Raw genomic sequence first — 17,572 nt, 5'->3', positions numbered from 1 at the left:
TAATTAGTATTACTAGCGTTACTTTTTTTTTTATTTTTCATCCGATATCCGATACCTACATTGGAGCCTGATTAATCTGAATTCACGCCGGGTAAGGCCCCATTCGGGGGTAGCGCTCCCAACAGAAGTTTTTCCCATATCCAGGGTCGAACCCTCAATCTTAACCTAGGACCCCATTCGAAGGATAGCCCTCACAATAGAATTTTTCTATGTCCAGAGTTGAATCCTCTACCTCTGATTAAGGGTGGAGCAGCCCATCTGCTGCACCACAACCATGTTGGTGCATTACTAAAATATCCCAAACATGCTAAAATGCAAAAAAGAAAAAGAAAAAGAAATTTTGTGAATTCAATCATAAATATTTAAATGTTGAATTCATCAAATCAGAGTAGACCATGGTGTAGTTCAAAACCTTGAGTGGTTTCCATGTCTGGTTGATTTGGTAATTACGTGTCTAAGTAATTTTCATTATTGAATTCTATACTATCATATTATAATCCTCATGGTTGCAGAATATTAAACAAGGTTGAGATAATTATTTGACAAAACAAAGTTTAACTGACTTGATTAATTAGGTGCAAAAAGAAGTAGTGTATATTTTTTAAAGTTAAAACGTAAATACATAATTACACCTATGATCTTGTCCGGAATTTTCAAAAAGACACTTAAACTTTGAATTTGACCTATTATCCTACGAATCTTCTTTATTCCATTGCAAATACACCATTTTAGACCTCTGCGTGTATACACGCACCACAGGCGCGTGAAAGGGCTGAAATTTGATTTTTTGACCAATTAAAAATTGCCACGTGTAAATAATTTACTATATAATTTATATTCTTTTAAAAAAAAAAATTATTTTCTTTTTAAATATTACCCCGTACCCCCCTCTCTCCTCCCCCCACCCCCCCCCCCTCTCCGCCATTCTTCTTCAACACCATTAAATCCTCCATTAAAGCGAAGCTTTTCTTTTTAAATCACATCATTAAAGCTTCTCATTTTGTAGTTAATCATATCATTTAACTACCCATTAAAGATCATCAACACTATTAAAGCTCCTCCATTAAAGCTCCAATGAAGCTTTTTTTTTTTGTAAATCATATCATTAAAATTCCATTTATCACTTTTGAATGTTTAATGGAATTGAATTTTGATTTTGAAGAAGCAATTGATATGAAGTTTGAATTACAATGGTTGAAATTCAAGAAAAATTCAAAAGTGTAAAAATGGAGTTTTAGTTTCATGATGGTGGTGAGTGTGTTTTGATGGTGGTAGTGGTAGTGATGGTGGTGATGGTGATGATGGTGCGTGGGTGGAGGGTAGGGGGAGACGTTGACGGGGTGGGGGTGCTGGATGAGAAAGACGATGGGGTAGGGGGTACTGTTGGACGCGGAAGGAGGGGGGAGTTGCTGGATGGGGTGGGGGTAGAGGGGGTGGGGTGGGGTAATAAATTAAATAAGAAAGAAAAATTTATTAAAAATAAAATAAAATATAAAATTAAATATACTTAACATGTGTCAGCACCTGATTGGTGCGTGTGTTCACTCTCTTTGTTGTGACTGGGGTTCAGCGAAAAATAGTGTATTTGCAATGGATTGAGTAAGAATCGTGATATAATAGGTCGAATTCAAAGTTTAGGTGTCTTTTTGAAAATCTCGATTAACATTAGAGGGTAATTATGTATTTACTCTAAATTAAATAAAATAATGGGGTCAAAGTGTACATACTTTGAAGTTATATTTCCAGAAGTTCAAAAACACAGGGTTATAATTCTAGGTAGGTAAAAGTTTGAAATTTATTCTTTGGGTTTAGGCCACAAATATATGAAATTAGATTCAAAATTTAAAGTTTATAAAGTCGAGATATGTCATCAAACAAACAAATTGTCGTAGTTACCAATCGAGTTCGTAATTAGGGCTGCCGATACCTACTCCACCTTAAGCTACAAGCAGAGGTGGAATCGAGATTTTAAAATTGTCGTCAAGATTATAGTACCTCATTTCAATTGCTACGCTCGCAATATTTTTTAAAGAATAAGCATCCCCTCCCCCCCCCCCCCACCCCGGCCCCGGAACTCAATTTTAATTAGAATATTTTTGTCACTCTTTTGCATTGATGTGACACCTTTATTACATAAAAATGGGACCCACACCAAAGGTGTCACGTCAGCTAAAAAGGGGTTACGTCAGTTAAAAAGGTTGACAAAAATACGCTAAAAATTTAGTTCAGGTAGTAATAGGACCCCTGTGAAGTTGGAGTGTGTCGTGACAAATTTGATCATAGTTCGAAGGGTATCAGATGTTTTACTCATTTTTAAATGATACACATTTAATAAATTTAATTCGTTCGAATTTGCACCTAATACTGTAGCTCTTTTTTAAATGATACACATGTTTGTATATTTTTCTAATTGTATACAACTCTATATGTATAATAATGCAAAAATACCTAACTCATCCTCAATTTTACTTCTACTACAAGAAAAAAAAATTCTATTTAAATTTGTCTTCCAAAATACAAGATAAGGAATCTATATGGTTTCATACATGTAGTAAAACTCATATCAAAATTAAATATTTTTCATAAGTGAATTAGATATTTAAATTAAAGGAGTGAATAAATTTATAAAATTATTATTAATTAATTATACGAACAAGTGATGTCATTTTCTTTATATTTATTTTTAATATTTTTATTCATTGAGGTGATGCAAGTTGGACAGGACGACAATTAAAAAAAAAAATGTATTTTTGACTTCCCACAAACTTAGCTAACAGATAATTAAACCGCAAATTAAATTTTGAAAAAGAATTTCGATAATAAATTTCCTGCCCAATAAAAATATATATACCGGGTCGTATACACCGGAAGATTATTACTAATAGTGGAGGAGTCATAATTTTTATTAAGGGAATTCAGAAGTAAGCATACGAACTAGCCGAAAGGGGTTTAACGTCAACTATATATATATAAAGATAATTTTAATCATGTATAAATAATATAATTTTTCGTTGAAGGGGAATCATCCGACCCTCCTAAGCTAAAGGTGGCTCTGCCCCTGATTACTTATTATTAAAATGATCTATTCGGAAACAATCTCCCTACCTCATCCTCTGAGCACTACATGCACTCTATCCGTCTCAGATCATTCTCGGCAAAATTAAATACACCGAATATATTTGGCTCTTCACAAGAGAGTACTGGGTCGTAACATCGGAATATTATTGCACCATATTATTACTTATTAGTAAAATGGTCTATACGGAAATAGTGTCTCTACCTCACCCTCTGCAAGCTAGGTAGAAGTACAGACTGCATGCACTCTACCCTTCTCAGATCATGCTTTGCGGGAATACACCCAGGGGCTGACCGATGGCCAATTTTTCAGTGCTTCGATACCCGTTAAATCCGGCACAAACTAAGTATAATTATATAAAAAATATATAAAATTTGATAAATGATTTAGAAAAACACCCAATAAGTCAAGACGATAGATGAGTATTTTAGTTCTCAGGCGGAACCTTAAAACTTTGAATGTCACTATGTTTGTTTAAACATTTCAAGCACCCACGATCTATAAATTTTGAATCTGTCACTGAATACATCGGATATATTATCGTTGTTGTAATATTTACATTCAAAGTTTAGAAAGTAGAAAACTAGCTATCTAAAAAGGTTCATAGCTACCCAAAGTTGATCAATAAAGAATTAAACTCATGAATGTATTCAAATTGAACTAAAAAATGTCAATGTCTAAATTACTTTTTGACCTATATACAATATTATATATAAACAATTTTCAACTGAACTTTACTATAAATACTCATCAAAGGCAATCAATAATTTCATTCACTAACAATTAATTATTCTTATATTGCTTACTAAAATTAATAACCAACTCTCAAATAATGGCTTCTTCTCAAATTCTTGCAATATTTTCAACATTTTTAATTTTCATGCAAATTTATTTTGGAAATGCACAGAGTTTTATTCAATCTAGAGCAGCTTATTATCCAAATTCAGAAGAAAAAGGAACAGAAAGTGAGCAATATTTTATCATAAAATCATATACTATATGGTTGTGTTTGTTAGAATGGAAAATATTTTTCGAAAAATGTTTCTGATTTTAATTTTCATCCCAGTAGCCTGCAGGAGCGGATCCACCTTTGGTCAAGGGGGTTCATCCTAACCTTTTTTGAAGAAAATTTATACTATTTATACATGGTTAAAATTATTTTTTTATGTATTTATAGTAGATGTTGAACCCCATTCGATAGGTTAGTTCGTATGTTTACTTCTGAACACCCTTAATGAAAATCCTGCTCAGGGGCGGAGCCACCTTATGGTTAGGGGATTCATCTGAATTTCCTTCGACGAAAAATTATACTATTTATACATGGTTAAAATATTTTTTCTGTATATATAATTGATGTTGAATCCCCTCCGACTAGTTTATATGCCTACTTTTTTCAATTTTAGATCCCTTAATGAAAATTCTGGCTCCACTACTGATAGCCCGCACTCCCCCTACAACATACATGTATCCCCGGGGCGGAGCAAGGGTATCGGAAGGGGTTCATCGGACCTCCTTTATCAAAAAATTATACTACTTATATTAGGTCAAAATTATATTTTCCCTGTAATAGACGTTCAACCCCCTTGCCTTTGACATATATATATATATATATATATATATTTACTTCTTTATATTTTGAATTTTTTTAATTAAAATTCTCTTTAAAATGTATGTATTTTTTTAATTAAAATTCTCTTTAAAATGTATGTAGGTGGTGCATGTGGATTTGGTACTTTTGGAGCAACAATCAACGGTGGAGATGTATCCGCTGCATCTGATCTCTATCGAGATGGCCTAGGATGTGGTGCATGCTATATGGTAATATTTTCATCGAAATTTGACTCGTCGATAATATTTTTGATGTACTTTTCGTCAAAATAAAATTTCATATTTTCGATAGTGTTACCCCTTGAGAATTAGTAGTGATATTATTATAGGAAAAAAATTATATTTTTATTTTCCACTCAGTATGCGATATTTATAGTAAGGTCGACTAAGTATATGGATTTATGTCAGAACTCAGAAGTCTCACGTTTGGAAGTAAAGCACTTTACAAAGTCGACTACTCTATAACCGACCAGTAGAGCTTGAATATGAAATCTCTAACTAAGGATGAAGACGTAGTTACTATCTACTACGTACTCCATGGCAATCCGTATCGATTAAACATAGTTAAGTTGTCATGAATTAGTCCTAAAATAGGAGAAATTACATAATATCACATCTTAACTTACCATTATTAGCTAAAATTCAAACTCCTTACAATAATTTTGAATTTTAATTTAAAGAAAATGCACTGTTTCCACCCTAAGCTATACACAAAATTGCTGAGACACATCCAAAGTTTAGGAGGGTCCTATTACCCCCTGAACTAATTAAAACTGTATTTTTGGCAACCTTAGTGCCTACGTGGCACATACATGGCACCTAGTGGACCTTCAGTGTGTTGATTCGCTGATGTGCCACATAGGCACTAAGGTTGCCAAAAATACGGTTTTAATTAGTCCAGGAGAGTAATAGGACCCTCCTATAGTTCGAATGTATATCAGCAATTTCGTGTATAGTTCAGGGTGAAAACAAAATATTTTCCCTTTAATTTACATCGCGATACATTACTTAGGGTCGCGATACATCATGGGACCGGGAAGATACATCACGAAACCGGCTAAATAATGTATCGTGACCCTAAGTAATGTATCTGGCCAGTTTAAAATACGAAATTTTATGTAATTTTAAACGGTTGGAATTTATGAAAGTTGTCCATTTATTTATCATTTATATAATTTATTGATAGGTGAGGTGTACAAACAGTAATTACTGTTCAGAAAATGGAGTTAATGTGGTAATTACTGACCATGGAGCAAGTGCTAATACAGATTTTATATTAAGCCAAAGGGCTTTTTCACATATGGCCCAAACTAAAGATGCTGCTACTTCTTTATTATCACTTGGTAATGTGGGCATTGAATATACAAGGTAATATAATTGATACTCGACTATCATATTATTTTGTTGTAGGTATATTATTACTCTGTTATTATTTGTTGTTTTTGTCTATGTTATTTGGATTCTTCAAAAATATCAACGGGTGCATGTCGGAACCATCGAAAATAGCATAGTTTTGAAGGATCAGACACGGGTGCTAGGGTGTTGTATCTCTGTTATTATATCTTGTTTCATGTTCTATGACGATTTTGTTTATTGTCATTGTGCCTTGAACCGGGGGTCTATTAGAAACAACCTCTCTACTTCTTCTGAGATAGTGGTATGGACTGCGTACATTTTACCCTCCCCACGTTGTTGTTGTAGACACGGGTGCCAGGGGCGGAGCTCCCTTATGATTAGGAGGTTCACCCGAACTCCTTTGGATGGAAAGTTATACTCTTTATACATAGTTAAAATTATTTTTTATGTATATATTATTGATGTTGAACCCCATTTGGCTAGTTTGTGCGCCTACTTCTTTTGATTTTGAACCCCCTCATTGAAAATTCTGACTCCACCACTGAGTCGGGTGCGGCAACATTTTTGAAGAGTCCGAGCAATTTAGGTTTTTGTTATTATCTATTGTTGGTTCTTGTACTTTGGTTACTTATTTTCTAAACTGTTTTGAACGATTTTTCCTTGAGACGAGGTATATCGTAAATAAGTTCTCTACCTTTGAGTCAGGGTTAACGTTTGGATACACGCGATCCTCTCTAGACTCCACCTTTGGGATTATATTGGATATGGTGTTGTTGTTATGAGTTATGACATATATGTTATTATTTGTTATTGATAGAGCAAATGCATTGTTTCCACCTTGAACTATAAATAAAATTGCTGAGATACACCCAGCTTAAAGGGGGTCCTATTACCCCCCTGGACTAATTAAAACCGTATTTTTGGCAACCTTAAGTGCCTACGTAGCACATACATGTGCCTACGTGAACCTTCAGTATGTTGATTCACGCAGTGTGCCACGTAGGCCTTAAGGTTGTCAAAAATACGGTTTTAATTAGTCCGCGGGGGTAATAGGACCCCTTTTAAGTTGAAGTGTGTCTCAACAATTTCGTTTATAGTTCAGAGTGAAAATAGTGCATTTTCTCTTATTGATATAGTACTTCTATTATCATATTATTTTGTTGTAATTACTAGTTATTTGTTGTTTTTATTACTACCGGCTTTTTCTTGTACTTTTGTTGCTTCTTTTTCTAAATTGCTTTGAAAGATTTTTCCTTGTGACGAGCGTCTATTGGAAATAACCTCTCTATCTCTGACGTAGGGGTAAGATCTACGTACTACCTTTCTCAGGCCTCACTTTGTGGGTTTGTACGCGGTATATATGGTGTTGTTACATGATTATGACAAATTCAATATCAAAGTTAATTAAATCATATGATTTAAATAATATCAATATAGTTTATAATTCACATTTTTCTTTTTTTTTTGTGAATTTAACAGGATTTCTTGCAGCTACCCAAACAAGAATATTACATTCAAGATTGATGAAAGTAGTGATAATCCTTATTATTTGGCTTTTGTTATATGGTATCAACAAGGCAAAACTGATATTTCTGCTGTTCAATTGTGTGAGGTATGAATTTAATTATATATAAGAAATCATATTGTAAATATACTTTAATTTATTTATTTATTTCTGGTAATAAAATATACTTTAATTTTTTGGTAACAAATAACTTGGTTTATTTTATAAAGTAAAAATAAAGACAACTCGTTAAAAATGATTACATACTATTGCATGTTAAAATTTATTGATATTGAAAAAAATATTTACATGTAAATCTATATAATTTAAAATTAGAGTCGAAATTAATATTTGAATTTTATGAGTTCTGAATTTTAAATTAAGACCTTATCAATAGCTGGAAATCGAGTTTTGAAATAGTCTTTACATGTAAATATATATAAATTAAAGTTAGAGTCGGATTTAAGATTTGAATTTTATGAGTTCTAAATTTTAGACAAAAGTCCTTATCAATAGGTAGAAACTGGGTTTTAAATTTAATATTTGTAACACATTTATCAATTTTTTTAATACACATATAATATATTTGAGCTAAAATTACTGAATTCAGCAGAACTAATACATCTGTCTATATCCGTCCTTAAAATGCATTGTGTATATATATATGACTTAGTATTTGAGCTTTATGATTGAATTTTAGATCTCACACAACGATCTATTTCGTATTTAGTAAATTTCATAACGCATATACAAAATTTAAGGCCAAATTAAACTAAATATTGAGTTTTATCGAACTCGTATATTCAAGCATACATCTAAAGCCTATTTAAATTCCTTTGTATACATATACTAACTTCAATATTATTTTTTTTTTATAATTCAAAAATATGCAGACACAAAATTTTGTATGCAAATTATTGGATAGGACACGTGGCGCAGTGTGGACAAGTTCATCACCTCCAAAAGGAGAATTACAAATAAGAATGTTATTAAGTTTTGATGATGGAGATGAAAAATGGATTATTCCAGTGAATAATATTCCTGAAAATTGGAAAGTTGGTGAAATATATGATTCTGGAATACAAGTGGATCAATAAACTTGTACCGTCGATGATGAGTTGACCTATACGCGTCTGTTATAGATCTGATGTTGCAACATGACATAGTAATTTCCGTAATTATTATCGTGGTTGTTGTCGACAAGAAGATATCGAATTGGATAAGCAGCTAACATAAATTACTATCGTAAAAGGCATTTTGTATAGTTTGTAAAGAAAAAAATTATTTAATATTGTTTGTTGATTAAATTTGTCATATAAAAAAAATATATATAGAGAGAGAGAGTATATTTGCTCTTTTCAATAAAAATAACTTTTGTGTGCATTATACTTATATCTCATGTGTTACATGTACATCTCGTGCGATTCACGACATCTCGTACGACTTACGTACACAATACATGAGTATCCCATTGTCCCGTGGATGTTGAGTTGATCTACACGCGCCTGTTATCGTATGTTGCAATGTGAGTACTTTTTGTGATTATTATCGTGGTTGTCGTCAACGAGAAGACATCGAATTGGATAAGCAGCTAACATTAATTACTATCGTACAATGCATCCCGTATAATTTGTAAACAAAAAAATTATTTAATGTTATTTGTTGATTAAATTTTTCATATAAAAAAGAGTGTATATTTACTCATTTCAATAAAGGAGCAAGAACAAGAGATGTTACGTTGTCTTGTTGATGTTGAGTTGACCTATCCGCGCCTTTTATATATCTGATGTTGCAACGTGATAGTAATTTCCGCAATTATTATCATAGTTGTCGTCAACGAGAAGACATCGAATTGAATAATCAGCTAACATAAAGTACTATCATGCATTGCATCCTGTATAATTTGTAAACAAAAAAGTTATTTAATGTTGTTTGTTGATTAAATTTGTCATATAAAAAAGAGAGTGTATTGTTGATGTTGATCTACACACGCCTGTTATATATCCTATGTTGTAATATGACATAGTAATTTTTGTAATTATTATCGTGGTTATTGTCGTCGAGAAGACATCGAATTGGATATGCAGCTAACATAAAGTACTATTGTACAATGCATCTCGTATAATTTGTAAATAAAAAATTTATTTAATGTTGTTTGTTGATTAAATTTGTCATATAAAAAGAGGAGTCAATTCCTTATATTGTCACTCAATTTAGTAAAATGTCTCACTAAAGTCATTTATCTTTTTTTTATTCCAATAATATCATTCAAGTTTGTGTATTTTCCTTACAAACTAATAATTGTTAAAAGTGACTCAAAAAATGACCAAAATAGTCCACCAAGTTTGAAATTTTAATTTAAATAGTTCTTATTTTTACGTGAAATATTAATAGGCCTTCAATTATTTTTACTTTTATACTTCTTAAATTAGTTTTTAACATATTTTATCAATAAGTGCATAATATAATTTAAAATGACACAAATCATAATATTAAAAATGAATTAAAAAGACAAAGAATGTTAAATTAAAGCTTAAAATAGGTAGTTATATTTGAAATTAAATAAACAAGAAGTACAATTATTGTCCGAATTGGTAAATGTATTTAATTTTTACAGCCAAGTTGACGAGACAGTATAATTTTCTCTGAAATAATATCACAGGATTGATAAAAATAATATTTAAACCTTAAAACATTTTTAAGTTACGAAATGGTTATATAAAATCACCTAATTTTATTTGATAGTGAATGATTGGTGTTATTATCATGGTATCCATTAATATGCATTATTTTTTAAAATAAAAATCCTTTAAAATATTTATATGTGGTTCTTCTACTCGTTAGAGACCCTAATTTTTATTTTTTTTGATTTGCAGGAATTCATCGTCTTCTTTATAAATTATAATTTTTTCGATAATGATTTGGAGTAGAAGAAACTAACAACTAACCTGAACTATTTTATCAAGAATAAACATTAATCCTAAAATGAATAAATATAGAATATTATTTTATTACTGAACTCCTAAGTTTCCAAATAAATACAGTACATATAAGCTTATTTCTAACAATTTTAATTGCAATTTTTGGTGGACGTCATTAGATTTAATATCGCAGTTAGAAGTTGAAAGAAGATTGTACTCATTAAGTTTTATAGTTGAAAGGTTAGTGATATTTCGTATTGTTAACTAATAAGAATCATTTAAATTCAAAGTTCAAACTTAAGGGACTTTTTTGATCATTTTTTTCGCATCTTTTGAGTCACTTTTAGCAATTATTGTTTTTTTAAGAAAAATGCATAAAGTTCGATGATATTATTGAAAAAAAAAAAAGATAAATGACTTTATTGGGATATTTCTCTAAGTTGAGTGACAATATGAGGAATTTACTCTAAAAAGAGATTATATTTACTCTTTTCAATAAAGGAGCAAGAACAAGAGATGTTGTCCTGTTGATGTTGAGTTGACCTACACGTGCCTGTTTTATATCCTATATTGCAACATGACATAGTAATTTTCGTAATTATTATCGTGGTTGTTGTCGACGAGAAGACATCAAATTGGATGAACAGTTAATATAAACTACTGCCGTATAATACATTTCGTATAATGTTGTTTGTTGATTAAATTTGTCTTATAAAAAAGAGAGTGTATTTACTCTTTTCAATAAAGGAGCAAGAACAAAAGATGTTGTCCTGTCGATGTTAAGTTCACCTACATGCACCTGTTATATATCCTATGTTATAACGTGATAATAATTTCTACAATTATTATCATGGTTGTTGTCAACGAAAAGATATCGAATTGGATAAGCAGCTAACATAAACTACTATCGTACAATGCATCCCGTATTATTTGTAAACAAAAAATTTATTTGATTTTCTTTGTTGATTAAATTTGTCATATAAAAAAAGAGAGAGTATATTTACTCTTTTCAATAAAATTAACTTTTATTGTAGATTTTGTTCGTCTTACCCTCTTTAAAATTTATTTTCAGATTTTATTTTAAGCATGAGTCGATTGTCAACTATAAAAGAAAAAAATACAATTAGAAAACTGTATATAGTCTTGAATCATGCTCCGAACGAGGAGCTCACCAGTACTTCAAAACAACATCAACACAACACGATCTCACGCTCCGCAGGTTGCACTCGAACTGAGATCTACACCAGAGGGTATAGATTGTAGAAATGAGTACGGTCCATTATACTCTGTAGACATAATAGGAAGATTGAGCAAAACTGAAATTAAACAAGTAAAGAATACTATGAGCACGCTTCCACCTGCATACAAAAAGTTCCTAATAGTCAATCAAACTGTATCGCCTAACAATTCTACAAGTATAATAACAACACAAGAATAGTACATACGAATATATAAAGGAAAACTAAACTACACAACGATAACAACATATGAGAAATGCAAATAACGCAATGCAATGGTATGATACGGATGAAATGTCTAAATATCGCCTCGTATACATCTTCTGAGCATAAGTTTCCAAGACGAGACCCACAGGGAAATCCCAACTCCTATACTATCACAATCTCATATCTCAATCAACCTTACCGGCACATCTCTCGGTCAAGGCATTTTATAAAGTGTTTTATTTCCTTTTCAAAATCAGTATTTCTTTTTGGTACCAATTCCATGTATATGGACGAATGAAATAAGCATGTATATGCTCATAACCAAATTAATATCACGTAATGAATCAACTCAACGATGTTATTAAAATGAGCTCTGTAGACACGCAATTTTGTCCCTTCGAAAGATTAATTTGCCCAATTTTACCTTATCCTACCGTGTACCCTCATCCATGTTATTATACCCTCACAAAATATAAACCTTGTCTTATCCTAATATTCTAACAACCCACCCAACTAAAAATTGACAACACATCCTAACCCCTACCCCACGTAACCACCCCTCCCCCACATTTATTTGACACAAAGAAAAGAGCATATACACTCCATCTTTTCCATTTTTTTTTGGAGAAAACCAAATCCAAAGGACAGAGAGAAAAAAAAAGACGCTCACCTCACAAGAAGAGAGGCACCATTCTCTTCTCCACCATATTCACGATATACTCCACCAGGCGACCGTGGTCAAACCACGAGACCGAGGGGTGCCTAACACCTTCCCCTCGATCAACAGAATTCCTTAGTCGGAATCTCTGTTCGCGGATCAGTTCTACAGAGTCAAAATCATTTTGAAAAGGATTTTCCAAAGGTGACTTGGCACACCGGACTATACCAAGTAGCGACTCTGAGTTTTGAATAAAATGAATCCTTTTCGAAAACAAATTTTCATCTTTTGTCACTTAATAATAAAACCCCTTTCAAACTTAAAAATGAAATCTTTTTCGGTTGAAAAAGGGGTATGACAGCTCTGGCGACTCTGCTGGGGATTTCAGAATTCGAGCTTATTTTTGGAGTCGTATCGGTTTTGTTTGGCATTATGGGTGTATAAACATTGTTTGTGATTATTGTTTGTGTTATTGTTATCACTGTTGTGTGTTTTCGTGCTCCTTGTGTACAATATTTATCCTATGTGTTACCGCTTTTATATCTGGCATCATGTGTCTACCCCCAGGTCTTCTTTCTGCAACAAGTCCGTAGTACACGTGTTGTACACGACCTCTAGTTGAGTCACCCTTATTTTAGGGGGGGAGCCGTCGGTGTTATGGAGTAGGTGGAAAGCAAAGTAGCCACTATCGACCATACGCTCCCCCGAACAGCCTTGTTAGTGAACCACAACGTAGGTCAGCCTTTAGGTCATGCTTATGTGCATCATACTGAGACCTAGCGGAACCCACACAACCCTTTGTAGGAGACTCACCTCTAAAGCATCCCTACGTGCTAACTGTTGCATCTTTAAGGGTAACGTGGTCATTTGACGTACTGATTAAAAAAAAAATAAAAATTTAGGAGTAAGATGCGTAGGCAAAAAAAAAAGTGAGTCGAAAAGAATGAATCAAAAGGAGTGTCGTTGTTTATTTTAGAGTTCTTTATAGCTTTTGTTCTTCATAATCCAAAAACTCAAAAAGATTTTTTTTACGTTTTGCATTTATCTTCTCAAAGTACCGTAAGTTCAAAAAAACAAAAAGGAAAAAAAGAGGGTTTTGTTTGCCTTTTATACTTATTTGTCAAAAGCAAAAATACCAAAAAGATTTTTCTTCATAATTGGTGGTGTCAGTCTTAGTTGAAGTGTCTAGTTGAAAATCTAAAAAGTTTTTATTCGTTTGTTTTTGGTTGTGTCTCTTAAGTTAGGGTCAATTTATTAGTTAATCGTTAATTGTCCAATCTGGATGAACTACGCATACCTGATTCCCTTCCCTCGGGTTGGGATACGTAGGCAACCCTCGGTGGGTCCAGTAATCTTTGTGTTAGCCTTTGTCTTATTATTAGCCTAGGTCTCTCGCCCCGTAATCTAGAGTTGTTAGCCAAGTAGACTGATTTTGCTCAGTACTTCTGTTCGGCAAATGAGAGTCATGAAGTAGTCTGTCCCATCGACATATGTTTGCGTCAAAAATCCCAAGGGTTGAGAATCTTCTACTCCTGTCGAATTTTTGAGATAACGTCTTATGTGTTATTACAGGATGGATTTGTCCACCAAGTCTAGAGTCCTGATGGTTGTCAAGGTGCCCAAAAAGTTAATCAAGTGGTGGGAAATGTTTAACTATGTTGATCAGCAGAAACTAATTAAAATATTAGGTGATCTTACGAAACTTCTGCATGTTACCCCTCATCCAGATTTAATAGAGGCTTTGTTGACCTTTTGGGATCTAAGTAGTTTGGTGTTCAGGTGTAGGGAATGTGAAATGACTCCTACTTTGGCAGAAATATCCGATTTGTTGCATTTGCCCTATATCGAGAAGGATATGATTCGAGCACGAAATCATACTGGCGTGAGGTTTTTGTAGTCTTGTGGTTTAAAAAGTAAGGGTATGCATTTGGGTTGTTTAATTGATTCGTGGGTTTCCTTAGATCTTTTGTTTGCTAGATTCGGGCCCTCGGAAGGTTTTTATTGCTTTTGGGATGAATTTCATATGACTAAGGAGAAGTGGGAGAGTAAGCGTCTTGAAGTCTTCACCCTCGCTTTGTTAGGTACTTTAGTGTTTCCGCTAGAAGAAAGACGTATTAATACACGTTTGCAATCTATGGTGATGGCTCTATGTCATAAGGATCAAAATGACAAGGGCATTAATCAAAAGGGCAGGTTCACTCTCATACCCATGATCTTAACAGAAATATATAAGGCTTTAACCGAAGTGAAGGGGGGGATGAGATTTTTTGAGGGCAGTAACTTGATATTGCAGTTATGGATGATGGAGCATTTGGATGCGCCTTCTTTAGTTAGACCAGACGTGGTTGATCGTTGTATTCCCAATCGAGTGAAAGCCATGGACCTCCGGTTGGTTTGGATAAATTCTCGCTACCCGTGGGAGTCGACGCTTGGATTGAATTTCTTGAGTCAAGAACCAGGGATAACATTTTGTGGACTTGTCTGTGGCTTTGACCAAAGATAATCTTGTTTGGTTGTCAAATGCAGCTCCTTCTAGTTATGTTAAGGCTTAATTGCACTAGACCATACAGTCCTTCTAAGGTAATGCGCCAGTTGGGTAGGCCGCAGGACGTGCCACTAGTAGTGGATCTTCTAAAGGATGTTGAGTACTTCAAGGACCAAGCCTTAGGTGAAAGCAAATACGAGCAGTTCTGGAAGCATGCAACAAAGCTAGGTGTGGACACTCTCAAAGAAAGTTTGGATAATCCGGGGTACACTCAGGGATATGGGGTATGGCTTCAATCCATCCCTCGGGGTATTGGTCAACCCTTACCAGTGTAGCTTAGAGGGAGAATACAGGAAGAATGCATAGTTGACGACCATCAGGATGAAAGTGCAGGGTCCAAAGTGAAGACACTGAGAGTTCAGTTAGCAGATTTTTTCAAGATGGTAGAAAGGTGTCAGAACAATCTTTCCAAGTGCACTCCTCATGAGGCAGAAATACGGGCCCGAAGCTTCTTCCCTAATATCAGGGTGTCTTTACAAGATATGCTACAAAGTTTGAATGGGAGAAAGAGAACTTCATAGGCAGGTCCATCTCAGCCAGGGTCATCACGCAGAGCACCAGTCTGAAAGAGCATTTCTTATCTTTATTCAATTTGAGTCTTTTATGTTTCTGTCATTGTAGGGTGGTGTCTGCTTTAAGTTGGAGTCAAGTTGTTTTTGGTATTAGGGTCTTTATTAGTAATTTCATGTATGTCGTCTTAGGGGGTCTAGAATGTTATTTTGTATTTGTTGTTTAGTTTTTAAAGCGGTCCTAAATTCGTTGCATGTTTTGTTCATCAAAATGTTATGAGGTTACATCTTTCTTTTGTTTGTTTTTGTTTTCGCGAAAAAAGAAGAAAAAGAAAAAAAAAACTTCAATTATGTGATGTTTATGCATATGCTGCCCGAACTACGCAAGATCTGATTCATGTACAACATGATACGTAGGCAACCTACTTTTGGGTTCGATCTAATCATTTTGTTTCATTGTTTTTCATTATTTTTCCTCTTTTAAAGAAAAACAAAAGCCATAAAGAATGATAAAATAAAGGTAGATAACGAGAGAAGAAAAGAAAGAAAGGATGATGAGACAATAAAGGGAAAGAACAGAGACTGATACGAAAAATAAGAGAGAGGGAAAGAAAAAAATAAAAATAAAATAAAATAATAATAATAATAAGTGTAGATAAAAATCGGGATGATGTTAAAATGACCTCGCTACCCTCAAAAGCTGGTAGAAATGAATTTAGGACAATTTTACCAATGTGATTCCCATGCTTGTTGTGTGCTTTAATCCTAACGGATGTCGTCTTTGATGAGCATGTTCTTTCAGATAACAGTGGTAGGTTTGCAGCACTCTGACTAGTCACCCATACTTCGCTAGATCAAAAACAAAGCTCGTCATGGCTAGCAGAGAGATCGAAAATTCTCTCATTGACCCGGATCAGGATCACAGGGAAGAAAGTTCAGAACACAATGATGAGGTAGTAAGGCTCAGGCAACAATTGATAGATTTGCACCGGGCATGGGCCAGCGGAATGCCCCCTCCTCCGCTCCCTGAAGGTCTTGGGAATATCTCTAATTGCCCACCGCTCTCTCAGGCGCAATTCTATGCTCCTACTGAGTTATCTAAGCACACACTAGGATTCACTCCGCGATATTATTATCCTGGCAGTTCTGGTGTGCCCTTGGAAGCTCCCTAATCAAGACCCGTTGCTCAACCGGCGCCATCGATCACACCGGTATTCGTGGCTCCGCCACCACCTGAATCTCCCATACATGCTGTGCGTCCCACAATGGGGCTTCCTAGGTCTGCCAGTGAGCCAATATTGAAGGTTCCAGATAGTCAGTATTATGCCCTGGAGCCTACTTTGAGAATGAATGAACCGTATGGGTACACTCAGCCACCTGCATTTCCATTTGATACGGAGAAACCTGTCGCAACAGAGGAACAGGAAGTCATAGCACGGAAGTTGAAAAGTTTAGAACAGGCTATGAGGAATTTGCAGGGAATCGGAGATTATAAGAGTGTTTTCTATAAAGATCTTTGCATGTTCCCAGACATCAACCTTCCCCTCGGTTTTAAAATGCCCAAGTTCGAGAAGTATGCAGGGCACGGTGATCCCGTGGCACACTTGAGATGTTATTTCAACCAGTTGAGGGCTGCAAGAGGAAGGGAAGAGCTGCTCATGGCCTTCTTTGGCGAGAGTCTTTCTGATCTGGCTTCAGAATGGTTTATCGATCAAGATATGGACAAGTGGAACAGCTGGGATAACTTAGCTTCTGAGTTTGTTCAACATTTTCAGTATAACATCGACCTGATTTCGGACGAAAAATCCTTGGTCAACATGAAGAAGAAAAACACTGAAGGTTTTAGGGAATACGCGATAAGGTGGCGTGAACAGGCCGCCAGGGTAAAGCCTCAAATGAAAGAAAGTAAGTTGGTAGAGGTTTTCATTCAAGCACAGGATGAGACCTATT

At 34.2% G+C, this 17,572-nt stretch overlaps 1 protein-coding gene across 1 annotated transcript; it reads left to right on the top strand.

Annotated features, from left to right (window-relative positions):
* Positions 1–3,864: 3,864 nt before the first annotated feature.
* LOC107850933 (expansin-like B1) lies at positions 3,865–8,930 on the top strand. The gene is made up of 5 exons (XM_016695791.2): positions 3,865–4,041; positions 4,788–4,894; positions 5,871–6,052; positions 7,520–7,652; positions 8,438–8,930. Exons 1-5 carry the CDS (start codon positions 3,909–3,911, stop codon positions 8,639–8,641), a joined length of 759 nt encoding a protein of 252 aa, XP_016551277.1. The 5' UTR covers positions 3,865–3,908; the 3' UTR covers positions 8,642–8,930.
* Positions 8,931–17,572: the final 8,642 nt, after the last annotated feature.

Source organism: Capsicum annuum, chromosome 1, assembly GCF_002878395.1.
Source record: "Capsicum annuum cultivar UCD-10X-F1 chromosome 1, UCD10Xv1.1, whole genome shotgun sequence".
In the NCBI taxonomy this organism is placed as follows: Eukaryota; Viridiplantae; Streptophyta; class Magnoliopsida; order Solanales; family Solanaceae; genus Capsicum; species Capsicum annuum.
Note: the sequence above shows the minus strand (reverse complement) of the source record. Positions and strands in the feature narration are given on the sequence as shown.